Source organism: Seriola aureovittata, chromosome 15 (genome assembly GCF_021018895.1).
Source record: "Seriola aureovittata isolate HTS-2021-v1 ecotype China chromosome 15, ASM2101889v1, whole genome shotgun sequence".
NCBI classification, from domain to species: Eukaryota; Metazoa; Chordata; class Actinopteri; order Carangiformes; family Carangidae; genus Seriola; species Seriola aureovittata.
In genome coordinates, this window is record NC_079378.1 from 16,134,423 (window position 1) to 16,149,459 (window position 15,037).

At 41.2% G+C, this 15,037-nt stretch overlaps 1 protein-coding gene across 4 annotated transcripts in view; it reads left to right on the forward strand.

The window, feature by feature from the left end:
• The window catches only part of ltbp3 (latent transforming growth factor beta binding protein 3), a 36,813-nt gene that overhangs the window by 426 nt on the left and 21,350 nt on the right, over positions 1-15,037 (forward strand). For 2 of the 4 annotated variants that reach the window (XM_056397613.1, XM_056397614.1), the window contains exon 1: positions 2,032-2,738. In XM_056397613.1, the coding sequence (XP_056253588.1) occupies positions 2,501-2,738 (238 nt within the window). In that variant the 5' untranslated portion in view covers positions 2,032-2,500. Of the gene's footprint in view, positions 1-2,030; positions 2,739-15,037 lie in introns of those variants that run through there. The other 2 variants (XM_056397611.1, XM_056397615.1) reach the window with 2 other exon arrangements.

Below are 15,037 nucleotides of genomic sequence, written 5' to 3' on the forward strand. Positions count from 1 at the left end.
TTTGGGCCGAACAGATGCTGGAGATTTAGCTGACGAGGCATTTCTTTTGGTCAGAGATGCTGGTGGTTTAGTGCGACATCTAGTGGCAGTGACGGTCGTCTACAGGAGATTATGCTGATAACTCTTAATCAAGTAAAGTTTTGAATGCCAGGGTTTTACTTGTAATGGAGTGGTTTTACATTGAGGTACTGAAACAGATTTCAGATAGATAAAGTTCCTTGTCTCTGGTAACAGCTGTTTTTGTAAAGGCTTTGTATATTTATGTTTGTCACTGTTGTCTGGTGCAGTGAGTAATGTTAAGGTTTCAGTGTTCAGAGGGAAAGTAATTATTTTGTACAAACAAAACTCAAGGATAGTTTATGTGTGTGACCTGCAATGTATTTGCATTGTGTGTGTGTGTGTGTGTGTGTGTGTGTGTGTGTGTGTGTGTGTGTTAGAGTCTTGGCAGCCACTGATGCACTGATGGCGAGTAGCAGAGGCAGAGAGAAATGTGAGAGTGGCCTGTGAACTCTCTGTCAGCCCATGCAGTCATTTCCTCAGCGACTGAAAGTAAACACTCACGTTTTGGAGAGGAAGTGACTCAACTCCCTTTGTCTCTTTCTCACTTTCACCCCTTTGCCCATGTGACCCCAAACACTGGCTGGCCCATGAGATCCTTACAGTGGCGGCAACTTCACATTTTTTATGAGCACATTCATTTTTCCCAGGCACGAGGGACACAGTTCAGTGTATGACAGGAATGTAATGAGATTTTGTTGTCGAGGCCTTCTGCTCTCTGGACACGAAGCTGCAGCCTGTTTCATTCAGAGTGGACTGAAGCAGATTTTGATAATATTTGGTCACATGCACAGATTGCGAAGATATAAAACTGTAATTTGTTGCAGTTGTTGAAAAAAGCACATCATCCGAAACTGCAGGCACAATAAGTCTGGCAGTCATTCAGTCATGTACAGTAATGTACAGAGATAACAGTTTTGAGATGCTTGTAGTTGTTTCTGTCAGTGACTTTTTTTTAATACATTATATCATGGTTTTATTTACAGAAGGTCGTTTTTACCCCTACAGTTACTGACTAAAATAAAGGTTTACGTGCAAAAACACACAGGAAGTTCATGATGCACAGCTGGAGTTCAACCCAACCAACAGTGTATAAAGTATTAACATCAGCTATGACAATAAAACTTAAGCTTTATTCACGCTTGGAAGAAGACCATCTTTCAGAGATGACGCTTTTGCCTTTAGTTTGCTTAAAACTTGAAGATCTTTTGGTTTAAATTGAATGTTTTTCCACTGTGGTATAGTGACTTATTCTTAAAGCATTTCAGACAAATAAAGTGATAACGTCCGTCATCACTGAGAAATGTTTGAAAAGGGCCGCACAAATAACTTTTGTGGTTAGCGTGGTGTATGTTGAAGTGTGAAATCTGCCACAGATAAACTTATGTCTGATGTGTGATCAAATAAAAAGATAGTAAACAGATCACTCATCTGTAAAGCTGTAGCGCCAATGTCCTGTTAGTGTTCACATCTAAACTGATTTACTTTTATCAATTTATGTAAGTTGCATATAAGACAAAAAGATAATGTCAAAATAGCTGCATTCATTTAACCTGAGTAACCTATCTGACCTCATCCTGACTCTGATGACCCACATATAATGTCTACACATTTTGAGTAGGCCTATTTTTTTGATTGACATTTTAACACTCACCAGAGGCTATCAACACTTAACTGATCAAGGTGATAATGTATTTTCTTCTGTAAGCAGATCAAAGATACAGTAAGTTAATGATTCTTAGTAACCTCATTGAGAGTCATGGTTGTAGATTTATCAGCATCCACAGCTCAGTCACATGCCTCTACATTGTATTCCTAAACTCACCAAACACAAAGGTGTATATCAATATATATTTTTATTTTCAGTGACGCACACAGCTGTGTAGCTATGATTTGCAGAGCGGGGTCTGTGCGGGGGCAGCAGAGGAGAGGAGGAGTTGGGGGGTGGGGGGGTGTTAGGAGAAATAACCAACAAGGAAACTACTCTAAGCTTTGCTCCTGCGCCGCCTGGCTGGCCTGCCGCCAGGTTTCTCCAGAGAGGGTTGGCTCACCCCTTCTCCTCTCCTCCCTCTCCTCCCTTCTTTCTCTCCCAAACCCATATACGCACTCTCTCCAACTCTCCAGAGCAACAGGCGAGAAAAAGGAAGAGCTTCAAAAGCGGGGGCAACTTTGGAAACAAAAGCATAGAGGACAAGGAGAAACTTCCAAAGATGCCAAACGTGTTGGTTTTACAGACGGATCACTTGGATACGCGAGGGAAGTGATTTTTTTTTGTTTTCCTTAAGGAGAGAAAACAGCAGTGAGGACGCACTTTTTTTCGCCGTATGAGACGTCAAAAATCTGCCTCGGTTAACAAAGCAGGCGCTTTTGAGCTGGAGCTGAACTCCTCAGCTTGTGATTTAATGTCCCCGGGTCTCTGTGGAGGGCAGTGAAGGATGCCAGGATGCCCTCTCTGATCACCCATCTGCTTGTCATCTGGCTGAGCGTCCACAGGCTGGTGTGGTGCACGGAGCGCTCCTCCACACGGGAGCGCTTCAAGGTGGTCATCGCTCCGCTCATCTGCAAGAGGATCTGCCTGAAGGGACAGTGTCAGGATACCTGCGAGCAGGGCAACAACACCACGCTGATCGCGGAGAACGGGCAGGCGGCCGACACGCTCATCGGACAGGGCTTCAGGGTCGGTGAGTGACGGTGCGAGGCTGCAGAAACAATGCTGTTTATTTACGAGGAGATATAACTAGGCCGCTGCGATTAACTAATAGTTCTGCACTGACCTCGGGGTTTATAGTTTTTGCTCTATAGAGCCCCTGCAGAGGTGGAGAGAGGCCTGTTTGGTTGCTCATAAATGGACTTTTTATGGAGCTTTGCTATCAGCAAATGTCACATGGTATGATGAAAATTACTTATCAAGATCATCAGAAAACAACTCACTATCACTGTAAATCTGTTTATCACATTGTGCTGCACAGTAATTCGCATTCAGCAGCATTTCAGACAGAATAACTACTTTGAATAGTCAGTTTAGACAATGAAATTGTGAATTATCACTATGAAACGCCACAAAATGGTTAAAGTGGGACAGAATGATATATTACTTACGTCAGTCATAATGTTGTTAGTAAGCAGTAGAGGGAGAAAAGTGTTAAGTTAAATGAAGTAGAAGTGGCTTTTTGCTCTTTTACTAGTAAAAGTCCTACAATCATATTCTTACTTCAGTAAAAATGCAGCAGTATTAACAGAAAAAATGCACTTAAATATGAAAGGCCAAGGTACTCACTAATACATGGATTCCTTTAAGTGTCTTTCAGGGTTAATTTCAAGTATGAAGGTATTTAAATCTGTAACAATGTAACATATTTCACACTCATACAATACGTTTCTTATGTAAAACCTTTGCCTGCAAAGTCACTTCAGCTTTCAGATCAGTGAAGTGCAGTTGAGGAAAAAGATCAAATTTTACCTTTGTAGTGTGGTGGAGTGAAGTAAAATGTGTCCAAAATAGACAAGATGAGTACAAATACTGTGTCACATAATGGTGCTATAGTACAGTACATGAGTAAATGTTCTTTGTCACTGTTCCACCTTCATTTAAACTGTCCAAAATATGACAGTGAGCAGTATAAACAAATATCAAGTATATCTCATTCATTAATGCCCTTATCTCCTTAAACGCTCCCATCCTCTTTATTTCATACATCAGTGTAATACCAGCTACCCGATCCATCATGAAATCATGGCATTAAGATTTATGTCAAGTTGGTATAAACTCTGCTTTGCAAATAAATAGGTGGTTAAAATGAGGTGAGGTGGGTTTACCCTCCACTGCACTGCAGGAAAATGTTCCCATATTACACTTTAATTAGTGAAGCACGGTTCATTACATAGCATATAAATGTCCTCTTTAGATCTATACTTTTTGCCCTCAGCTCCAGTGTTTGGTTGGCATGAGTGGAGCCTTTCTGCGCTGTATCAGATCAGCTGTGGTGAGACATGGAGCCTTGCAGTCTACGTCAGTCTCCAGCCCAGAGCTGGCTCACACTGGTCCGCCTTCCTCCGCCACGCTCAGTGTAGAGAATAAGACACTCGGCAAGGCACGAGATGTCCAGCTGTGTGAGTTTAAAAACTAATAAAGGAGCTTCAGCTTCTCACTGACGTCTCTGTAGTGGACAGTGGTGTTGTGTCATAAATGACGCTCCAAGTCATTTCTTTCTTTTTGTCAGCAGATGCTAATTATTAGTCCCTTTGTTTGGCTTTTATTTCTCCAAAATATCTGAACGTGGGTTGATACAAACCCCATTATCTTAATGAAACTGATACATTAAGCAGCAGTGGTCATAAAATGATAAATTATAGACGATAACAGCACTTCAGAGGCAGCGATATATGATGCAATAGTTTCATATTTCTGTGGACATCTCATTGGTGCCAGAACCATTTTCCAGTCTCTTCTGTCTTAGTAGAAATGGAGAACATTCAACAGGACTGACCTCAAAACTCATATCTTTTAAATCCTTAAAATCAGCCTTTTTCCACTACATGTTAATTGTGATTTTGTCCAGAGTAAACCAGCCCCTCTGTATGAGTACACACATGAGTCTGGATTTTTAAGGAGAAATTGAGATACAGTAAAACTTGAATAAAAAATGGCTCTTAAGCAGTGCCTGATATTTATCTGTGGCTGTAGAAAACCAATAAAGAAGTCGGTAAGAATAAATCATATGAAAGTTATGTTGCACGGTTGTGGTGCTTCTTACAGTTATCTCACACAGTTTTTGCAGTACAGAGGAGTTGTAGATGGTCATACAGATGTAGCCTCTCCAGCTGTTTTCTTTGGTATGCCCATATGGAAGTAAGCAGGCTGGATTTAATTGAGGTCAAGTGAATCTCACTTGCGGTGCCAGGGCAGTACTCTTCCTCCTCGACATCGTGTAGGGTCAGGCAGTTGGCTTGGACACCAAGGCCTCCCTCTTCTCCTCCAGTTTCCTTGTGCTGCGTCACGTTTTGGGGCTTCTGCTGCAAATAATTCAAGAAAGACATTTTAAATTCCAGGAATACCTCCTGGTGCTTCACGTTCCGTCTGGGTAGAGAAACGGTTCTACAGTCACCTGTCTCCTGGATTTCACAGTCAAAGTATCTGAAAACAGATCCTCACGGAGTTGTTTGAGTTTTCGCAGCAGGGAATAGTGGGTTTGACTTCAGCTTGGAGAGGAGATGTGTGATGTTCAGTGTCAGGGCTGGAATGTGGTGCGGACAAGTGGAAATTTCTCTCCCCTGTGTTAAAACGGCCATGGCTATAGCAGCAACAATATGAAGACTTTTCCATATTTGAGCGGCTGTGACGTCAGCACAGCGAGGCCGAGCAAACCTGACCAAACCCAAAACCTTTGTTTGAAAGAAATGTAGTTTCTGTCGATGTGCCGAAGTGCAGAAGTACCTTTCAGTATGTTTCAATATGCACAAAGATTTTCACAGTCAGTAAAGTAATTGTCTGAATTTTTGGCTGGTGTGGACAGACCGAGAAAAAGTCAGGTTTTAGTGGTGATGTGGATCTGGGATTTCCGCCAACAGATGAAGATTATTTTAATGGCCATAACTTTGTAGGTAATAAAGAGAAAGTTTTTTTTTTTTTTGTAAGTGATATTTTGCCTTTATTCTGACAGCAACAATGAGAGAGATAGGAAAGTCAGGGAGAGAGAGAGAGAAAAAGAGAGAGAGAGAAGGGATGACATGCAGCAGAGGGCCAACCTGAGCCGCTGGGGTCACGATTACGCGCTCATGGTGCACGCTTTACCAGGTGAGACCCCAGAGAGAAAGTTTTTGAAAATGATTTTTTAACCTTCAGTGGGCAGGTTGAAATGATCAAGTGACCGAAAACACTAACCCTCAAACTGGTAACATTGCAGTTACGTAGTTGACGTCAGCTCCACTGAGATACTCAGAAAACATATTTTAAATCATAAGGCACTGTTAACAGGATTAAAAATTCAGGGAAATGACTGATAATCCCAGTGTTGAACAGCTGGAGAACAAACTGGTGAGCATGTCAGTGTTTGTGCTTCCAAGGAGTTGTTTGACATTGTTTAATTTTCTGATCAGCAGTCTAAAACACAAAGCAGAGAACAGCCAGATTTATTAGGTTGAACCAGCAAATGTTTGATAGTTTGAGCCATGCCAGTAGCATGGTCCATGACTCTGGTCCAAACCGAAATATCTCAACAATTATTGGATGGATTGCCATGAAATTTGGTACAGACACGGATTTCCTCATGTGGGGACATTTTCTACTAAAGATAGCAGCCTGGAAGAAGTGAGAGTGAGCCAGAACAGTGCATCTGTGGGCTGAAAAACCTAAATAATCAGCTAAAAGACATGAATACACGCCATGCACGTCATGATGAACAACACCTTCCACATTACATAAACATTTGATTTTTTCTTAATATAAACATATTGATTAAAGCTTTGGATATTTGCTCTGTAAATTTTTAGCAGATTTGTTTGCACAGACACATGCTTTTTTATTTTAAAAAAAGTCTACTCATAAACAATCATCTAAATTTCAATCAAATCATAAATGTATATTATGACCTGTTTGATCTATGCTGTCCCAGCCTGAGACAAACAGACGACCCCCCAGATGTTCAGCAGAGCAGATCCTCTCAGTTTTCTGTACATGAGGACAAACCACTTGGATGACAGACAGCTTTGTACTTATATCCTATTCGAGAGAGCTTCTTCTGAGCTGTAGCGCTGCAATCATTGTCAGACAGACAGTCAATCATTACAGAATATCTGTTATGGTTAAGAAAGTAGCAGTTAGACTCAGCACTGGTCTATTAAATGTACAGTGTCCACAATACATCACAGCAAACTATCTGCGTAATCATTATCTTACACATGTTCTCTGAGCTCTAGCATACACTACAATTCATATTTCATATACCACATACTTATCAGATTAAGAAACTTCATCATTAACAGCTGAAACACTTGACATATTTAAATCTGCGTAACACAAACTGAAAATGTGCCACATATGCTCTGGTCACATGTTTCCTGGGAATCCACATGTCATTGATAGATCTAAAGTGCATTCAGAAAGTATTCAGGGTCATTGTCCCGTTGGAAGACGAGCCTTCAGTCCGGTGTGAGGTCCTGAGCGCTCTGGACCGGGTTTGCATTAAGGATGTCTCTGTACTCTGTTTAGATTTTCCTCAACCCTGACAAGTCTCTCTGTCTCTGCCAGTGAAAAACACCCCCACTGCATCCCTGTTGGGATGGTATGGGGCAGGTGATAAGCATGCCTGGTTTCCTCCAGATATGGCGCTTAGAACTGAGGCCCAACAGTTCAATCTTGGTTTCATCAGACCAGAGATACTTGTTTCTCACAGTCTGAGAATCCTTTTTTTTTTTTTTTTTTTTTTTTTAGCAAACTCCAAGCAGCTTTCATATGTCTTTCACTGGGGAGAGGGTTCTGTCTGGCCACTCTTCCCTTTATTACTCAGTTTGGCCGGGCGGCCAGGTCTAGGAAGAGTTCTCGTTGTTCCAAACTTCTTCCATTGAAGAATTATGGAGGCCTATGTGCTCTTGAGAACCTTCAATGCAGCATCATTTTTTGTAGCCTTCCCCAGATCTGTGCCTTGACACAGTCCTGCATCTGAGCTCTGCAGGCAGTTCCTTTCTCCTGTGTTTATGTGATATTTCAGTCTTTCTTTCTGAAATTCTGTTTTTGCCTTTTCTTTGTCTTGACACTTTCTATAACTAATGGAAACTGATGCCTCTGATGAGACATTGTTGTTGTTGTTGATGTCAGGAATAAAAGAACGAGTGCATCTTATTCTGTGTATTATATAGAAGAGTTGGGAGGAAGAGAAAGGAGGAAGAGGGGGATTGCATGTCATGGAAGCTGAATTTGTAAATTGCGAAATTGTAAAAATCTTGAATGAACTTTTGCATGTTTCTCCGATTGCATGTCCTCTTGAACTTGGACCTGTTTACAGATGAAGACTGCCTTGTAATAATCTCCATGTGTTTGGCTGACAAGATATCAGCCAGCTATTTTTAAAAAAAAAAATCTTCAGGACTTGAAAGTTGGCCGTAAAAATTGTAGGATAGGGAGATGAAGACAAAGTGAGATGCCTTTTCGCTCCTTGGAGACCGGGTGTCTTTGTATATGTGTGTGCATTTTTCTCACAAAGGAAAGGAAAGGAAGTTATATTTTCAGTAGTCTGCAAAGATATTCTTTGAAAATGAAGCGGTTACTTAAAAATAGTATCTTCAAGCATACATTGATTGCTCTGACTGTATTGCAAGTATGTTTTATTTGCAATTAAAATGAACACAAGTCTAGTTTTTCTTTGCTGTTGCTAGCACAGAGGTATCCCATCTATCAGCCGTAGTGACACCTGCTTGGCTCCCAGACAGTCCAATGAGCCTTATCTGTGCCCTGCAACTTCACAGCATCTCATCTTTAACAGGCCTCCCGACGTCCCGGCTGCTCTAGATTCTCGTCTTTTTCTGGAATAACTAAAAGCACAGGGAAGTGGTCTTATCATATCCCAGTCTAGGCTTGTCTCACCTAAAATGGGCATCATGAAAAGTGGATATGGCTATTTCAGGAGTTCCCATGTGGTTCTGTATTTAGAGTAAAGTGACAGTAGTAGCCCTGTGGTTTGTTTTGGTTTTCCCTTGGCATGGGTCAGAGGTCCATGGGAGCCTGAAAATGAAGACAAGTCAGTCAAATACTGTAGATGGAGCTGGTTCTGCTTTCTCTCTGTTTAGGTGATGAGTTTATTTTACCTTTCAAAGCCCTCTGCTCTTACTCACACGCTCTTCTTTCTCTTGTGCCAAGCTTTGGAGAAGGCGGTCTAACACGGGCAACCAAAAACCTGCAGCACTCCGGATTTTTGCCACAGGTTGGACTGAGCTCAGAGGCGAAGTCGGGCAAGGCTCCTGTGCTCACACCCTCTCAAACACAAACATTCACGCTTGGGGACGCTCATGCACATTCATGTACAGCTTATTTTTTGCGAAAGCTACGTACGTTTGATGATATGTGCATCATGTGTGTCTGCAGGCTGATCTTCAACTCCCTATCAAGGATGTGTTTTTATATTTTTGGATGCACATTCTGTCACCTCTCCCTGTCTATTTATGCATGCTGGGGAAATAATACATGAGGTTATTCGGGGTCTGCCATTTTCATTAACCTTTTACCACTGTTTTGCAAGTGGGACACTGTTAATATGTAGAGCTTTAACGGATGAAATTGTGTAAGAATATAAATGTGTTTGTATTAATAGATTAGATGTTAAAAAAGAGCAGCCAGTCATGTGCAATTCACAGCTGGGTCAGATAGAAATATGTTTAAATCTATCACAACGCTTCAAAACTGTGCTTTTTTTTTTTTTAATTTAGCAACCATTCCCATAAAAAGGATGTTTGTTTAAAGGGTTAAAGCCACAGTAATTTCTCTCTGTATTTACATTTGTCAAGATTGCACCACATTTCTCATTCAGAGCGAAAATCCACATGATCCCATGATGAGTTTCCCGTCAAATCAGACTCCTGCATGTCATTACTTTCTGTGGGAAATAAAAGGCAATTTGGCTGTGCAGGTTGCAAAAGGCATCACAGTAAATTACGTTTAGAAAACAAAGCAGCAATTAGAGGTGTCTTTTCTTTTTCTTTTTTTTTTTTTGAACCTCACAAGGGGACAGTGTGTATATTTGCATGCGTGTGTGTACCTAAGTGTGTTTGGTGCTCAAGAGTAGTGTACTGAATCCAGCTCAAACAAACAGCCTTCTTTGCCATCTTTAACACTCTCCTCCCATTTGCTTAGCGAGGGGGAGAAACGGAGCAGTTATTTAAAGCTGCTCAGAGGAATGCGAGCGCAAGGGACTGCACCCACACCACGCAGGACCCTGTAGCTGTAGTGATTAGCCAGGGTAAACAGAATAACACGGCCTCTGCCAGCGCTGCCTGCTGCCGTGGCCTGAGAGTGTGCAGTTTGCAGACATTACCTGTTACGCTCTCCGGTGGTGAGTGCTGAGTATCCCGCAGGGCAGGTATCTGACATAATCTCAGCAGAGCACTGTCAGCACTCCTCTACCTGCCTGCTCTCCAGGTCCTATAGCCGTGCTTTTAGACTGTCATTATATGACATCATTCACATTTACGCCAAGATCCTGTCTGACTCTCTGGCTCTCCTTCCACAAACATCTCTGCCAGAGGGGTGTGACAAGGTAACATTGGATATGTGCCCACCCAAGAACTATTGAAACCACACCACATATTTCCATGACATGTAAAAATCACATTGTGCAAGGCAGGGTTTGATTTAGATTTGGATAATTGCAAACCTCCTTACTAAGATCCGTCCTGATCTGCCTGACAATGGCTGCTCCAGTTTCTCTGGAAGAGTCTGCTCGTCATCATCGTCCAGTTTCTGTAAGGTCAACAAACTGTTGTTTTAGGCTGACTGCGAGAGGTAATGAATGCCTTCGGTGACAGTGGACGAAGGGCGGCACTATTGTTTGGATAGCTGAGGCCGAGGCCGCTCAGTTTTGGGGGGTTGATGGAGCACAGAGTTCGCCGGGGGGGGGGGGGGGGGGGGGGGGGGGGGGGGATGTGTACGCAGGTTTGTGTTTTCAAAAGGCAGTGATTATGTCATTTACTCCCAACGTCTGGCTCAGCTGCAGGAGTCTGACCCATCCCGTACGTCGCTCTTTCTCACTTCGTGTGGTATGTGGTATCGCAGTGCCAGTTGATGGTAGGCGTATTTGGGGATGTGGTTTTTTGCTTTGGACCTGATGGTAAAGTGAGGCACGTCATACAATGATAGCCATTCCCCTATTCTCTTTTTAAACAGTGGCTCTAGTGGCATGTGTTTACAGTTTATGGGGCCCAGCGTTGTTTAGTCACGGTTCTCTCAGGTCATGAAAGATGGTATTGGATAGTAGTAAAACACTATATCAAGAATACTCATGGAACTACTTTTTAAACCTAGTAAACTTTTGACAATAACATTCAATCAAATGACTGTGTGATGTGAGAGGGCCACTCATAGTGCTGATCCCACTGAGAATGAAGACCCGATTCTGTGCCACTCACCAGCTTTGAGCTGCTTTTCACTCATTGTTTTGGTTTCCCAGCTTGGAAGATGGCCATATGGTTGAGCCTCACTGCTCCAATGCCCTCCCCTCATATAATAATATATAATAAGTTATCCAGTTTAGATTTTACAGTGGCTCATGTTTGTTTATTTTTTGTCCAGGTGCAGTGACTTTCTGTAGTATCCACTGGTTGCCCTGACAACCACATGGTGACAAAAGATATATGATATGATGATGATGATGACTGGTGAAGCGAGAAAAGATGTTTGAGTAAATATGTTCGGAAGTTTTATAACAAAATATGCTTGGTTCTAAATTTAATCTGATGTAATCTGTGATCAATTCTTCCACTGAAACTCCAGTGGGATATAGTGTAGAGCTCAGTAATAAGGTGTTGTGTGTTGCAAGTCTGAATCTGCATCATGTATCACTGTTGCTGTATAACAACTTGAAAACTCCACTAGTGCAAACATGACTCAGGGTGGTATCACGATGCATATTCCTGTAACAGTATCAGCCAACAAGACCGTGGAAATGATCACATATTGACCAGAAAGTGTTATGGAATCCATTTTTTATATCTTTGTGGGGTTCGCCTCAGACTGGGACTGAATCATAGTGAAAGTGACTCAATGAGCATCATCGCTGATTTCGGTGTCTGAATCTTGCAGTCTGGCTAAATTTCTATTTTTCGCCAGAACATGAGTGTGTTCAAAGAACAGGATGGATCAGACCACTGTATCGTCTGCATGGTGAGAGATGATGTCTGCTGTAGCTTTCGGTTCAGTGAGCTGAGGAGCTTTTCGACTGTGGTTTGTGGGGCTGTAATTTGTTGTTTTTGTGCTGGGAGGGTGCGGCTGCGGCTGAAAGGACGCCGTGGAGGGAGGGGGCTGACGATGCGTCATCTCCAGACAGACAGGAGTGAGTGGGTGGGTGGTCACAGGCCACTGAGAGGGCAACTCTTTCTTTCTTTCTTTCTTTCTTTCTTTCTTTCTTTCTTTCTTTCTTTTTCTTTCTTTCTTTCTTTCTTTCTTTAGTTGTTTCTTTCTTTCTTTCTTTTCTTTCTTTAGTTGTTTCTTTCTTTCTTTCTTTTCTTTCTTTAGTTGTTTCTTTCTTCAGTTGTTTCTTTCTTTCTTTCTTTCTTTCTTTCTTTCTTTCTTTTTCACATGCCTGTGCAAAGACATTTTTCTGTTCAGCTTGCAAAAAAAAAAGGACAGACTAGTATAATTTTCCCACTGCCAGTTGTTACCTGTAATTTGCTAAAAATATGAAACATGGTGTCTCTTTTAAGTATGTCCTGTTAGTTACACTAGATGTGCTTATTTAGCAGTTGGGGAATGTGCTGTAAGGAAAAAAAAGTGTCTGGGAATCACAGTAATCCCACTTAAACGTCACACTTTCTATTCTCTGGATTTTACATCTCTCCTCTCTGCCTCTTTCTTCTTTATTTCCTCACTTTCCCAGATATACGATCTCTTCCCTCTAACATCTCACGCTGTGAGGAGATCTGTCTTTCTCCTCTTTGGGTGAATCATGACATGATGAAGAAGGAGCTCTCACTCATATGTCACATACGAGAAGAGCTTGAAGACAAAGACTTTCTTCCCTTTCTTTCTGTCTCTTCAGTCAGTTCACTTCACTCTTCTAGTCGGAGTGAGCTCTGCATTGGAAAATTATACGCTTCCAGACCGTCTTGGAACGTACCTGCAAGCCGACGTTCAATATTAAATTAGGTTTCAAAGGAATGACAGCAAAGAATACAGTCAACTTTGAATGTTTTCTTAGCTTAACTGAGGCCATATATGGTCAAATGTGGCTATATATTAATAGGAACACAGTGTGTCTTCATTCAAATTGTTATAAAGTGATTGAATCACTACTTAATGCCACAGATGAGAGATGAGTAGTCTTTGAATGGGATCCTACAAAGTTCTTAACTTCCTCCATTTTCTTTGACAGGGCCATGTGGAAAATGAAGTTTATGATACCATAACTGCTTCACATGCACAGGTCGCACCACCCCCACCACCATTCAGACAGTCAGCACTGTTCATGCCTCGCATTCATTCAGACCACCAAATTACTCTTAGGTGCATTTGATCACACCACCTCTAGTCTCAGGAATGTGTTAGATCCATAAAGGCAAAGGTGTGGTAGAAAGCAGAGGGCTGGCTGTCTCTGAGGCGCTACGCTAACTGACGAGGAGAGTCAATGAGCGATTTCGGATCGTAAATTCTGCTAATGAACTCTGAGGTGCTGATTTAAAGGGAAAGTCCACTGGAAAATAAAATCGTTGTTATGATCTCAACTTTAAAGCTTTGTGCTCTTTTCAGTATGTAATGTGGTTCAGTCACCTAACCACAGCAGCTCTCCAGGAGACACTGCAACCTCCAGTTAATAACTCTCTCACACACACTCACACACACACACAGCCAGTCACATACAAGATCTGCAGAAATCATTAGCCCATGCGTTGCCAGTATGGCTTCAGTTCCTTCAACTCAAGGAGGTAGATGTGAAGGAGGAGTCACTGTATGTTATTACAGCATGCAAATTATTCAGCCCTCCTGGAGCTCAGAGGAGAAACAGAACAAACAGAAATGAGAGAGCTAATTTAAACAGAATCCAATAATCAGGCATGAAGTGCAGTATTACCACCTGCTGTTCAGAACTTCAGTTTGATGCTGTTTGGATCTGGGATGAACCCAGAAACCCTCGCTGTATAAGGATGAATTTAACCTCCTGCAGTGTTATTGATTTAAAGTTTATTACCATGAGTGCAGTTAAAATGTGTTTTTTAGTCTTAATTCTACTGTAAAAAAATAAAAAGGGCAGTTAGGTTTGGAATATTGTAGCATTTTTCCACATAGTCAGAGACTAATGGATGTTTCTAATAGCTCTGTGTGCAGTTTGAAAGTATGCTGAACACACACATCAAGACAAAGCAAGACATAGCCTTTAGGTTGATTTTTGTTATCTCGGATCTTTTCTTTCACTTCCTGTGTTAAGTGTTTCTGAGTATCTCGAAAAGCACTCTATGAATAAGATGTGTTTTGTTAAACTGTATTATTATTGCATTTAGAGAAGAATATAATGAATAAAATTCAAGAAAGTCCAACAGTAATAAAAGAAAAAGACGAAAAGAATTAGACCATCTACAATAACATGGTTCGTTTCCATAATAAATATACATCAAAACATCCCATTAACTGTAGAAGTCTACAGTTTCTCCTGATGTTGCTCTGTTCTCATTTGACTGTTTATAATGAAATTAGAGAGTTTATAAATAATGTTACATAACTTATAAAAGGCTAACATCTAACAGACATTCGACAAGTTGTATTTCCCAGCACTTTCCTGGAAGTGCTCCTGATGCCAAAAACATGTTTGACATGTCAACAAAAACACAACACAAACATCTTTCCAACATAAAATTCCCCCCAAAACTGAGCCACCCTTCATATCAAAACTGCATACTTTTCTTTTTTTCGTGACACAACAGTCATGAGTCAGCATATGAGATTATTATTCACCAAACTGAATGTCACAAACACTGCATGAACCAGTAAGCAGTATAGTAAAGGGAATGCAAACACTGACCTGATTAAGCAGATTTGGTGTGGACTCTGAGGTGACTCCCTCTCATCCATTTTGTTTGTTTTTCTCTTTTTTTTCAAATGGATTTTATTGGTATTATTATTAAACTTTCATCAATATATTATGTATTGATATATATTTCTGTCTTTTTGATACGTAATCAGTCATCTCTTAAGTACTTCTGTAATTGCTCTAACCTGTACGTGGTGCTTTGTGGTCCACATTAAATACAACATCTTTCTAATGTCGTTCTAACAGTGAGTGTTTCT